This window comes from Atractosteus spatula, chromosome 5 (genome assembly GCF_055471065.1).
Source record: "Atractosteus spatula isolate fAtrSpa1 chromosome 5, fAtrSpa1.hap1, whole genome shotgun sequence".
NCBI lineage: Eukaryota > Metazoa > Chordata > Actinopteri > Semionotiformes > Lepisosteidae > Atractosteus > Atractosteus spatula.
The window spans coordinates 49,446,857-49,461,047 of record NC_142710.1 but is presented as its reverse complement, the minus strand read 5'-3'; the positions used below and the strand labels follow the sequence as shown (position 1 = coordinate 49,461,047).

Below are 14,191 nucleotides of genomic sequence, written 5' to 3'. Positions count from 1 at the left end.
CCCCTACTGTAATGCAAAATAAACATTCAATCACTTCGGAACCCCTTATCAGATGTCTCACTTCATTTCAGCTTACTTTTCTGAACCAGGCGGCCAATGATCAGATTGTTCTGGTGACCAATGACCACAAGACTGTCAGCAAAACACTGCCTGGCACCACACCTCTCCCCCATGTGACCATTTCCTCCCACTTTTACAGTTTTGTGCTCCACATGCTGTCTTCTCATCAGAATAAATCACGTTTTGAGAATAGCTCCCCCCCCCCCCAACTGAAGAAAAAGGATATTTCAAAAACCTCTTTCCGTTAGCAACTGACTTGAAGGTTGCAGTACATCAACTGTCCCCTCTCAGTGTGACTGAGCTTGAACAGTTCTGTAAGGAGGAATGGGCAAACATTGCCAAACCGGGGTGGGCTACATTGGTACAGACCAATTCAAATACAGTCATGGCTGTAATTCAAGCAAAAGGTGCTCCCACCAAGTACTAACTCAGGAGTGTACACAATTATATAACCAGTTTTTCTAGGTTTTTATTTGTAATTCATTTTCAGAATGTTTAAGAATTTTTTACTTGGAGATTGTGTATTACATTGTGTAATTAAAAGATAAAATAAATTGGAATTTAATATGTCTTGATTTCAGGCTGTTAGGCCAAAAAATGTGTTACTTTGGAAAGGGTGTATAGACACTGTATACTGTATATATTGTATACAATGTTACAACTGAGGAACAAATGTTTTCAAGAACTATGCTAAATACATTCTTAACCCTGGCCGGTATAGCACAACAAGACCAGTTACAATTGTGTTCCAGTGGTGTTAATTGTGAGAAGCTGCCCTGTGAAATAAAAATCTAAAATGAAATAGATATACTGGTTTAAATAAGAGTTATGGTTATTTTTAACTGTGACCATCCTTAGCTTCAGCAGTATAGCTTGTAATGCAAAATGAAACATGAAATGAGGGGTTACATTATACTGCTGACTTTCTGTTTTTCAAAGACAAGAGAGACTTCTGTTTAAACAATCCATGTGCACAGATTGCTGCTCCTCAGGGCTAAAACTTTTTTTTTCTTCTTCTGCTTAAAGTCAAGAGCCAGAGACATTACTATGTGAATACTGCACGCACCATACTGCCCGTTTAGTTTCAAGGAGGAGGAGAGAACAAAGAGTTGCATTTTTTTTAGTGTGATGTGCTTTTTAACATCAAGCTGTGCCAGAAGCCAGATACATAAGCAAGAATGTTCCCTCTACACTCCAGACATGCACAAAGGGAAAGATTGTCTTACTTTTAAGTGATTAACAAAATCTTATCTTGCACTTGCAAAATGGCAAACAATAAGGCTAATGTGAGTTAAAGGGAAAAAAGTCTACATTTAGCTAAAGTTCTGCCAAGAAGTCTAAAGACCGATTTGAATATTATTCTGGGGATAATTTAATGTGAATCAGCCACAATAGAGGTCTTCTAAACAAAGAGTCCCCAATAAGTACCAGAATGAGTAATAGTATTTTGTATGATATTATACTGTGTAGTACATAGCCACAGCTACTTTCAAACTATTCAACTATTCTTTGTATTTTATTCAACATTTCAGGCAGTCAAGTTAGAAGTCAACATGGTCTACACATACTGTAGAGTTAAAAAAAATAATGTTTTGTAACAGTTACAGGTTCCCCCTTAAAAAGTGCGTGAAAAAAATATTATACATCAGTTCTTAATCCAAAAATAGGGGCAGCACCCAGTTCAGTCTTTATTTGTAATCCGTTTACAAAAGGTTTTGTCCATTTCACAAATTCCCTCACTGAAACATTCACAAAAGCAGCTGCTTGCATAACTAATATTTATAGGTGGATGCTGCACATTGGCGGTGGTGGAGGGGAGTCCCCATTACCTGTAAAGCACTTTGAGTGGAGTGTCCAGAAAAGCAAAAGTGCTATATGTGTAAGCAATTATTTATTATTATTATTATTATTATTATTATTATTATTATTAATATTGATCAAGGTACAGACCGGTTTAAACTTTTTAAGACTAAATTAGAAAGGAATAGAATCATATTAATTGTCTTTTCCTGTTATTGCTGCATATTAAGAAATAAACATTAAAACAATATAGTCATGAAAATCATGTGAAACAAAAAATACAATGTATAATTTCTTAATACATAGAAATGTGTTTCAACTGCTTGCGAAAAAAGCGGCCTTATTTTCTGTGCCATGTTTCAGTGGTACAATTAATTTTGTGTAGTTTAATTGTTAAGTTAAACACTTACCATGAAATACTGGATTTTCTTTTATTAATACATCGCACCCTTAATTATCCCAGCTTTTCCTCACTTCTGTAAGGTTTTCATTCCTCTGCCTTCTCTCCTCAGCAATGGAATTACCTGCTCACAGCAATCAGAGCTGGTCAGCCCCTGACTACCTTTCCATAACTGCTCAGGACCCATCTGTTCAGACAGCACCTGTAACCTTGCAGTTCTTGACTACTTCCTCCAGTAACTCTTACACTGTATTGTGCTAATGCTCACATACAGCTAATCTACTGTAACTTGCCAGCTGCAGTTATTCACAGCAATCATGGAACACATGCCAAGGTGTCTGCATTGTTGCTTTGTACAGTATCTGCTCTATACAGTGTAACAAACTAACTGTTGGTTAATTAACCTTTGTTTTTGCACGGCATTTGTGTTCCATAATTATTCTACCTGTAATGGTATTATATTGTATCTATAATTATAATGGTATTATAATTTTGTAATGGTATTATATTGATATTAATTATGTACCACAATTTCTAAACAAACGCCTCACTTTGGTGACTTGGAACACTGCTCTGTTTGTTGGATGAGATGCTAAACTGAGCCCCTCTCTACTTGATCATTAAATATCACATGACAGTGGTTGGACAAGCAGGGGTGTTAACCCTAGCATCCTGGCTAAATTCTGCTCCTGAGCTTGTGCTGAAGTAAATTCTAATTTCTTTGCTGCCACATAAAACATTGAACAATTACGATTAATAATAACAACCACCACAATAATAATAATAATATATCTAGATTGATTGATAAGTAATAATTATAATAACAACAGGTGGATTTAATCAGCATGAAACTGCTTTTGCTTTAAAACGAAGTTCAAAATAGCAATTTAAATGTTCTGCCAGTCAACAGTAGAATACAACTATCTCTACACATATCCCTCCCTACTGTATATGGGAGGAAATGTACAGATTCTTATCTTAGTCCAAACTGAAATGCCCTGAGATATTTGAATTACAAGCTTCTGTGAAGTGAAAAACAAGGAAACAAAATAAACTGCACTATTGAAAAGTCAAGAGAGACAATGTTGTATGTGGTTATTTATCTGTCATTAATAAAGCTGTCTTCAGTATAGGCTAACCAGGGGGAAGATAATACATCATGAAAACACACAGTTAATTATTGTTCAAACCTTCAAATGGAATTTCACTAAAGAACAGAATTCATTCATGATAAGTCAGGACAAGTCAGGCTTCTTTTACGTCCATATCTAAGACCATAAAAATCCTGTATGGCTACCGTAATGAGTATAAATCTGGGGTCTATACAACCACATATTTTGTTTTTGGTAAAGGCTTAGAGAATTGTAACAACATTTTTAAGGTATATAGAATGTAAAAAATTTTTTTCCCAAAACTGTTCAAATGACTTCAAAATAAAGAAATTTCCACCAGTCATTAGCATCTTACAGACAACTCAGACCTAACCTCCTTACTGAGCTGATGAAAAGAAAAATAACTTTTGAACCAGTAAAATATATATTTTTTGTATTGTTTCATGCATAAACTAAAGTTAGTCAGCATTGAAGAAAAGTCATTTCTTCTCATTCATCATTATTCAGAAGCTATTTTTAAATATTAATTACCATACTGAAAGGAAATGAATTGGGAAAATTATTAAAGGAATGCAATAAGAGCAGCACTGTGGGGCAGTGATTAGTATTGCTGCCTCTCAGCTCTGGGGCCCTATTTTCAGTGCTATCTGTGTGGGGTTTGCATGCTCTCCCCATGCTCAAGTAGGTATCCTACAGGTGCTCCACAGTCCAAAGACATGCAGGTAGGTTAATTGGCTTCTGGGAAAACTGTCACAGGTGTGAGTATGTGTTTGTGTCTGTTTGTGCCCTGTGATGGACTGGCATCCCATCCGGCGTCTATCCTGCCTTGTGCTTGTTGCTTGCTGAAACAGATTCCAGGTCCTCTGTGACCCTGAAGTGGATAAAGCATTTAGAAAATGGATGGATGGAAAAGCAAAAAAAAAAATCTTCAACTAGAGCAAAGGCCTCCTAATGCTCTATTCATTGGCACTGCATTTCCTTCTGCCAAGAAAAATATGTCCACTGAAAACAGCAAACGGAAAACTGACTCGAAGCTGAGCTAAAACAGAACAAAAACCCTATCCAGAAAGGATGTCTGCTCATGTTGGTTCAAAAAGAGATTCGTAAAGAGTGAGACCAAGAAAAATTAAACCTGAACAGATACTTCAAATCTTTCCAAACAAGAAAATCTTCCCTTAAATTCTACACAGGAAAGCATAACACAAAATATCAAGATGGGGACTAAGATTAGTTATAGTCTGAATGCAGTGCTAAAATTAACACGACACATTCATTTATTTTTTACAGCACAGCTGAAAACTTTACAGGGGGAGAAATTCACAAAGTCTGTTTTGTTTATTTATCTGTGAAACAAAGATTCCTTTTATTAACATTAGCTTTAACAAGGCATTACACTTTGATATAGAATCGTTTCTGCCCAGAGGAAGTACATGATGGAGCATTTTCATGCTTCTGTGGGACAACCTTGCAGCTCTATTTGTATAAGGTCATCATAACCACTGACTAAACTGGCAAAAATCACTGCAGCCAATATTCATGCAACATAAGATCACGCTGCCTCTCTTATCTGATGGCATTTGAAAATCATTCTGGTTAGAAATAATTTCCTCTGATCCTATCTTTTTGAATCAATGTGTTTGACTAATGGGTAGTTATTCTGTGAAAAACCTAAACAACAGTAAATATAGTAGTACTGAGAAATGACAAGAAACAGCAAATGAATGGTATTCATGCACACAGAAGGCTAAGTGCTTTTTGATTAGCAGTCCTAGAGCTTTAAAAACTCATAGGGCAAAGTAATCGTGCTCTTAGATTTACTACGCATTCACAAAGAGCAATTGTTCTATTATTTTGTTACATAAGAGAAATTTCTTAAATTCTACAACCAACAAAAAACAATTAAGAAAATAAGACGATCATTTTCAATGCCATCCTCTGCTAATTTTCATTTCAAAAGTGTTAATTCCCTGCCAATAATATCACATTTTGATGAATTAAAAGTACTGTATATGATTATTTTCAAATTAACGTTTTTGGTTTGACACCTGCAAAGAATGTACACAATGAAAAATGTACTGACTGTTTATATATTCAGTCCCATAACTTAGAACTTGATGAAAGCACCTCTGGCACAAATTACTCATCTGCTCTAGCTCTGACAAGTTTTTTTGTGGACAGATTATGGACTGCAGTGGTTAAGTCTCACGATAAATTTCCTCTTGGATTCAAGATTGGGTCACTCAAGGATATTCATTTTCTTTTTGTCCTTTCCCTTCAATATGCCTTTGACCTTGTGCTTTAGGTCCTGCTGAATTGTGTTTTTTTTATCCAGTTTTAGAGGGTCTTTTGAGGGAGACTCAAGCAGGTTTTCCTCTTAGATTTGTTCCCAACAGTCTCGACAAGCTTTCCAGTCCCTGCTGTTGAATCCTCATACAGTAACATAATGCTGCTACCACCATCCTTGACAGTAACGATGGTGTTGATTGAGTACTGAACTGTGATATGCTTATATAACACTACACATTAAGAAGAAAAAGTTACTGTACATTTTTGTCTTGTCTGACAATAAATCCTCCTGCCGTATGTCTGCAATATATCTCATATGAGATTTAAAGTTAATCTTTTTCTGTAGAGGCTGCTTTCTTGCCACTCATACAGACCTGCGTTGTGTAGGGTCTGGGATATTGCTGAAGTATGAACAGTGGCCCCCACCTCAGACAATAAACTTTGCCAATGTTTCAAAGTCACTAGTGGTTTCACAATGAGATCCCTAAGTTTCTGCTTGCTTGGATGCTCAGTTTGGCAGCTTTATCTAGGTAGTGCCTGGCTGGGATAATGCACATTTCATTTCTTAATGATGGACTTCTCTGTACCCAGAAGAGGCACAGGAGAGTGTTCTGATCAATCCCCATCTATCTCTTTACCCAGATTTGCTATGAAAGTTTCTTAGTATTCATGGTCAATTTATGTATTACTTTTAAACAGCAATTAAAAGGAATTGATTTAGGATCGTCATAACAAAGTTGTTGAATATCTATGCCATTGAGAATCTTCTCATTTTAATTCAAGATCCAGCTTTTTACATTTTATTATCAGCATTTTTATTTTTAGCAGTTTGGAGTAGTTGTGGAATTTTAAAGCATCATGATCGCAAGCTCAGAAAGGACGAAAATGTGGAGGTTTGCAGGGGGGTGAATACTTTTGCAAGGTACTGTGTGTTAGCTATTTCACAAATAAGTATTTATTTGAAAACAATGGAGAAAAAAAGTTAAGTAATTATTTTGAGTCTGTTAGGGGAACGTCACCGACTCTTCAAATTAAAAATGCTTTCCACAGAGCCTGTGACGCAGAACACTCTGCAGACGTCTACTTTTACTTTTAGATATGTGGTAAGAAACAAGGAATTCCCAAGTATTGTACACCAAAAATAATAAACTCCTATCTATTTCTAAAAAAAAAGGTTCTAAGAGATTAGGGGGATGGTTAATTGTAAAAATTTCCTTCTTATGGGAAAGTCCATTTCGTACCACAGAAGCAGTGGAGGTCCACAGACAGAAGCAGTCTGCAGTAGGGAAGTAGTTGAGATGCTGTCCTTTCTTCTGTTCCTGGCCACTGCTAGTCTACAGTAAGTCTAACTGCTTTCAACCCAAAATATTGTACCACATAATTTTTAATTTAAATTGACATCTTAAAAGGACCTATAACGGCATAATACATCACATTATGTCTAGTAACCCTAACACTCACCTTTATAAACGAGAAATTTGACTTACTTGGTTAAATAAAGGTTTATCAGTTTATTGCATTGGCTTATGTCAGGTATTCAGGTATTTGTAACGTCAAAAGCAGGAAGTGCAAAACATTTAAAATAAAACATGTATTTTCTTTTTTGCCTTATTCTGGACTTTGAAACAAAAAAGTGCAATCATTAAATAGAGATATTAAAATAGAGACCAAATATTTTCCACCCGCACCTCCATGCCCCTTACTATGGGGACCAGGAGATCTCAGAAGGGCTGGGGGCCATGGCTAATTTAATTAAGACTCCCAGCATGAAGAAAATCTATTAATGGAAACAGTCAGACAGGATTCGACCATGCAGGATCATGGAGCCAATACCTGAAAAGTGGAAAATTTCTTTCAAGGAGATGGTGAGGGCCTCAACCTGAAAATGACAACCCATCACTGCAGGTGATTAAGCCCAGCAGAAGATTAACTACTGCAAATAACTTTGCATGTGTGAATTTTAGTGAGGGTGGCACAGTGTCACAGTGCTTAGCTTCACTGCCTCACAGTGCTGAGGCCCTGGGTTCTTTTCCTGTGTGGCATTTGTATGCTCTACCTGTGTTTGTGTGGGGTTTTTGTTAGCTCCTCTAGTTTCCTCCCACAATCCAAAGACATACCAATTGGTTAATTGGCTTCTGGGAAAAACGGCCCTCGTGTGAGTTTATGTGTTTGTATCTGTGTGTGCCCTGTAATGAGCTGGCACATCATCCAGGGTTTACCCTCTTGTACCTGTTGCTTGCCATTTTAAGCTCCTGCTCCCCCACAACTCTATACTGGATAAAGCAGCTAGAAAATGGATGGATTTTTAGTAATACTACCAGCAGCAAAGGTTCTTATAACACAACACTGGCAACAAAGTGGACCTGCCCCTTTTTATACTGAATGACTTTGCCAAAATTTAAATGGGCTAAAATAATATCACCTGAAAATGCTTTTCACTTAACCGAGAAAAAGCAGATTAAGCTGCCTGGAATGTTACACATTTTTTTATTTAAAACTTTTTTCTTTTAAAATGATTGGACTGACCTTTTTTAAAAATAATCTAAATTACAGCAGGTCTTTAGAGGATCCTATAAGAACATTTACATGATTTCATTTACAGAAACAGCAGTGTTACTGAAAAGGTGTCTATGGCGCCTTCATTTCTCCTGTGCTATAATGAGCACTGCAGCACTACCGAATGGACTTCATTAACAGCTGCAGCAATTTCACAGTAAAATAAGTGATTTTTCTTAAAATAAGAAAATTAATTTTTTATGTTGATTTATCTAATAACTAATGTGAACTGTAAAACATCTGCTTCCCCAATAATATATTACATTCCAAAAATCTGTTCACAGAATGTTAATGAGACACACAGTTTCTGGTCTATCATAACAAATATTTTACCAAAAACTGTAAATCCAATTTATTTTCACATTCATATCTGTCAGTGTGTCATATCTGTCCTTGTGAAAGCTGCTTGTTTCCAATTAGTAAGCACTGCAAACTGTGCTTTGACTTTGAAATATAATTTTAAGTAAATCCATCATTTTAACGTTCCATATAGTTTAAGTTAAATATCTTTCAAGTAACTTGAAATCTCCAGTTTTTTAAAACAGCAATTAAAGTGCTCTAACTAAAGAAGTCAGTTCAGTTAAGGGTACCACAAAGTGATTGAGAGCTCAAATAGAACACAAATTAGAAAACAAATAAGTACTGCAGGACAATAGAAGAATATAAAAGCTAGAGAGAAGCTACAAAACATTTCATATCAGAACACTCTGAAAAAAGCCTGCTTGAAACCTTTGATCACATCACAGTGGAATAAATACTTAACCAAAATAAATATTACTATGGACTACAACTACAGCATACTTTTTATAATTGAATCACCAAATGTTTATATACCCCAATTTGTGTCAACGACCCCTCCACTTCACAATGAGCGACAAACAGTGGACAAGCTCCCCAGACACCCCGTTTTTCAGAGCTTTTTGCCTGTTTTGAAAGCTGCAAAGCTCCACAGTGCCTTACAGGAGAGTTAACACTGACTGGTGGACTAATGTGTGTCTGAGTGATGCCATTACTGCCCAAGGGTGCCTGGCAGGTCCCAGGAGTTGATGCTGTCTGATGCTGACTAATACCTGTCCACCCCCAAAGTGATTGGCCAGTTGCGCTCTGCTGTTTTGGCAATCCTGGCTAAAGCTTGCTAATGACATGGCCAGGTATAACCTTTGTCCTGAGCAGGTGCTTTTACTGACTGAGCCACTCAAGAGACCCTAAGACTACTACTTTTAAATTGAGGTGCTTATACGGTTTCTATATGAACTACAGGTAAGACTTTGTCACAGCAAAAATAATTAACCAAACATCCATATTGTTTTAGAATCCACATGCACATATGCATGTAAACCATTTAATTTCAATTAAATATGTAAAAAAAAAGCATTTAGGTAAATAAGATATCAATGCATTCAACACCTTAGAGTTTTGATTTTGTATTATTTATTATCAGGATCATCAATATTTAGGATTATTCCAAGACAGACAATAGCTCACAAACCAAACAGAATATAGAACCTTTTAATATTAACACCACAAATTCTAAACAAATGTTATATACATTGTGTGTTTAATAATGATAGTCCTGTAGCACAACTTAAAACCCAAATCTTTAAAGGAAAATAAGATAATAATTTTACAAATCAACAGTACACATTTTTTGTTTAGTAGGCACTATAATGATATTAAAGCCTCAGATATTATCCTGCAGTCATTATTTCAAAGCAGTATTTTTTTCTTTAAATATGCCAAAGAATGAAAGCAGCTGGACTAATTATCAGCATTCTTTGATGAATTAGTGTTCAGTGTGTGGCAATACTGTGTGCGCCTTTGTCTTGATCCCTAAAGTTATCCCTTACTTATTTCTCAAAGGTTATAGGTCATTTGGCTAATTAAGGGACCAATCATTCTTTAGACAAACTCATCTAAGCTTAATGTTTTCACTTTTAAGGTCTAGCAGCTCAGCCTGGTACCTCTTAAGCTAATTTCTCCTACTTTTATAGCTTTGCGAACACACTACTAATCTTGTCACAGACAGCCAAGTTAAACTGCCATACTGTGCTGGGCAGAACACAATTTTTTGTAATTCAGCCAATAAAAAATGCACTTAAGCTTCTCTTGTATGACAAGAATTTCTCCAGAGTGTCACCCTGAATTCACTCAGTATGACGGCCTAACCTTCTGTGAAAGAATGGAAAAAGATCTAAAGACAATAAAGCACAAGAAAATGTTTGATTTATTAACAGATCATTAGAATGTTCTCAAGCAATGAAATCATATTTATATATTTTGGAGATGTATATACTGTATAGTCTCAAGTATAACAAACTGAGATACAGATAGTGACCATGGTTTTATGTTTTGTGTAAAAACTTCATAAAAATTCGATTCATTCTGACTTAGGTTGGATGTAAAAATAATAAAAGTAAATAAATAAAAAATAAAAGTAAATTTTACCGATTACCACAAACCCTCAGCACACATACATGTACAACAGGAAAAGATGGTACTGTACACACACCATGCATATAGTCCGCACTTTTTATATACTGTATGGACCTACTGAATTTTCTATTATTAACTAATTTTAGGATTTTAAGCAACTTCATTCATTTGTTTCATTGTGAACTGTGCAAACATGTGTTCTTGCCAGCATTTGCATATAAAATACTTACTAATTTTATTTATAATGTAACAAGACAAACACAGGTGGTGCAGTTTGCTCTGTATTCCTAATTTTTTTGTAATGATTTTATTCTGAACAGAAATGTTTTCCATTTTGGTTACTAAATTCTTGCACAGAATTTGACAGGCATGAGTGCTTCAAGAGGGTGCAGAAGCAGACATACAGACTTAGGTCAGACATGGCCAAACACCAAGCCAAAGTGGGTGGTCTGCCAGCATGTTTGGCAGGTGAATTAAGCAACACTAACTGCACATGAAAATCTCAATTTTCTCTCAATTTTTCCATACATTTCAGCTCGCCCTCTTCGATAAGATAGATCAGAAAGTTAAAAGGCACATTTAATAAGAGAAGATGATTTGATTTTCATTAAGTCACCCTGAATGTAAGCCTTCACTTCAAACATGGCCAACTTTTCCGAGCCAAAAATACTGAAAGATAAGGAGGAGGAGCTCTTAACCTGTATACTGTTACAGAAGATCAATGGACTGGGAATGAAAAAGGAACACTTTCCACACAATGATTAACAATTCATATGAATAACATGATGCCTATACAGTATATAGTACAATTTCAAAATACAGTACAGCCTATGTAAGCAGTACAAGAAAAACAATGGGATGAGATCTTTGGATCAACTAACTATTAACTACTAAATAGTCTATATGGGTCAAATGGAATGTTTTACGTGTTAATCCTCTGTTATGTTATGTTATAATACAAAATCAATTAATTTTCACTTACTGTATGCCTGTTAAGTTTCAAATATTAGTGAAGGATGGAATATGTGCCTTCATCCATAATTCAGTATTTTATGAAATTCCATTATTAGAACAATTAAGGCTCCATATATGATGCCTGTTAGATCCCTGTCACAAAAAACACATTCCTTTCCTTCATGCATAATTCAAATCAGCCTCTTGTTTGATAACACTCAGTGAGCACTAGCTGCAAGATTTATGTTGTCAAACACCATAGTAGGATAGACTATTATTAAGAGGTTTTAATTGGAGAGCTACCTGAAACCAACAGTAATTACACAATTTAGGAGCTGGGATATTGTGCTTCATATCAGGATAATAATTTGAATCAAGTATCATATGGTAAAGCCCAGTGACACAAATGCATAGCTGGTGCTGTACAGATGGTTTAAGATATTGTACTTTACAAAATTAAAAACTAAAAGTTTTTAATTAATCAAATACTGTACTACAGAATACCGTTAAGAATTTCGATTTGCATGAAGATTGTCCCGTTATGTATGTTTTTTTCTTAAAAAAGTAATTTCCTAAAACAACGCCATCCGAACATGCATACTCAGAAAAGCAGCCCTCAGCAAATTGTGTTACCAGTATCTATTCTTGGACGCATATTAATTTTTACAGTAATTATCACACTCTGTCTCCCATGGTACAGAAATATTAACATGAGTTTGTAGTCCCCAGACTAACAAGGAATCAAAGCTATGAAAAGACGTCAATGTAGTTGAGCAAATAGGATTAAACATGTCTAATGCCAAAAGGCTGGAAACACAGCATGCATTAAAGAGAAATTCTCTTTGGGAAGATAATCCCCATATGGATTTTAACACAGCTCGTTCTCTAGTAACAGTGTTTTGTATTATAGAGTGATATTGTAGCTGAAATGAATATTTTGCTGAATTCGGCTGTCATTCTGGAAAAGGGGACCCCCGAGGATTGAGTCATTGCATGACTAGAAACCCCCACCCACCCACCAGCCCCCTTCCCAAAAACACGAAAAGAAAAAACCCAGCACATTTTCTCATCAGGTACTCTGAAACCACAGCATTGGAGACACAGACACATGGAAAGGTAGCAGCAAGACAAGGATTGAGCGCACGAGACCCCCTCCCCCCCCCCCCCGGGAGAGGAAAACAGACAGTTTACCTTGAGAACTTCCATTGGTACCTGTGTTGCCGGAGGCAGGCTGCTGGGTGCGCTGACGTTGATGGCCGGGGTCTGGCTGGCGGGCGCTCTCTGCTGCAGGAACTGAGCCGCTTGCTGCTTCTGCTGCTGCTGCTCCCGGCGCTCCTGCTCCTGAAGCTGCTCACGCATGAGCTGCTGGCGTAGCAGGATCCGTGATGTCATAGCCGAGGTGCTTAACGGGGGCTTGGAGGACCCGTGCTGCTCTGACGAATTACTGCGGGCAAAGGAAAAGGAGGGCTTCAACTGCCGCGCCAAACTTATTGGCCCCTGTAATTGAATTATTCCAAGAAGTCTGGGTTTAATTGGAGGGATGGCGAAGATTCAGGATCGTTGGGAGAAAAGGGGGGCAGACCATGATCTGATTAAATAATAAGGTTCATTAAAGACATTTTGAAAACATAACTGTGTGTTTTACTACAGTACAGCAACTATTTTTGTTTTGTGCTCCATTTCCACTCAAATTTAATTAACTTCCAGCTTAAAATAAAATAATTATACCATTTGGGGGGTAAAATTAACTTGTATGATCAAACTTTTGGCTCTGGACGGCAAAGAGCTGTAGGATTTCACACACTCTACTAAAAGCAGGCCTAACTAACTAACCAACTAACTAACCAACCAACCACAGTGTTTTCTTTGGGAACGGTGAACACAGTACAGCACAGTAAATATGCCAAAATGCACCCAGGCCTAAATATTTAAAAGGAAAAATGGATGATGAATCAGGTACATGATTCCAATTTAGTGGTGAAACAACAGAATCAAAGCCAAAGTTCAATTCAAAATATATGGAAGTTGAACAACATTCAATTTAAAATTTTCTTTTCTAGCTTACATAAGTACAAGTGTATCGTGGCCAGCACATTCAATTAGGTGGGACGTCTCAAGGTCTTTAGCAGAGTTTAACTCCAAGCTGACTCTTAAGTAGGGAGCTCTCTGAAAATGATTCCAAAGGGAATTCAATGGTACAAAAGAGTGGGCCACCCAGTGCTATACGGATATACTGTAGGTTAATATAGGATAATGATCTTCTTTTGTTGAAAGCATTCAATTGGCTTAATTTCGAACAAGATCTAATGGATTAACAGGCAAGACATTTAACCACCAAGTCTTCTGAAATAGTAAAATAACATAAATCAGATAGAATTAAAGCAAAGACCACAGTTAATTAATCAAAAGTTTTGTGGAGTAAACATTTTTCAGTCAATAACATAAACCCTGTCTTAATATGATCTTGAGCACTAAAGCTGGTTAAAAGACATTACTGATGTCTTACCTCTAAATCTACACATCTCTGTTAGTATTTACAGTTTTAATGTAAATTCTGCACTGCACCGCATATTGTAAGACAGGGCAAAAT

General features: G+C 36.4%; 1 protein-coding gene across 5 annotated transcripts in view; it reads right to left on the bottom strand.

Annotated features, from left to right (window-relative positions):
• The window catches only part of mitfa (melanocyte inducing transcription factor a), a 72,663-nt gene that overhangs the window by 24,009 nt on the left and 34,463 nt on the right, over positions 1 to 14,191 (bottom strand). For 4 of the 5 annotated variants that reach the window (XM_088915363.1, XM_088915365.1, XM_088915366.1 and 1 more), the window contains one exon: positions 12,793 to 13,045. In XM_088915363.1, coding sequence (XP_088771489.1) covers positions 12,793 to 13,045 — 253 coding nt within the window. The remainder of the gene's footprint in view (positions 1 to 12,792; positions 13,046 to 14,191) is intronic. The other variant, XM_088915364.1, reaches the window with a different exon arrangement.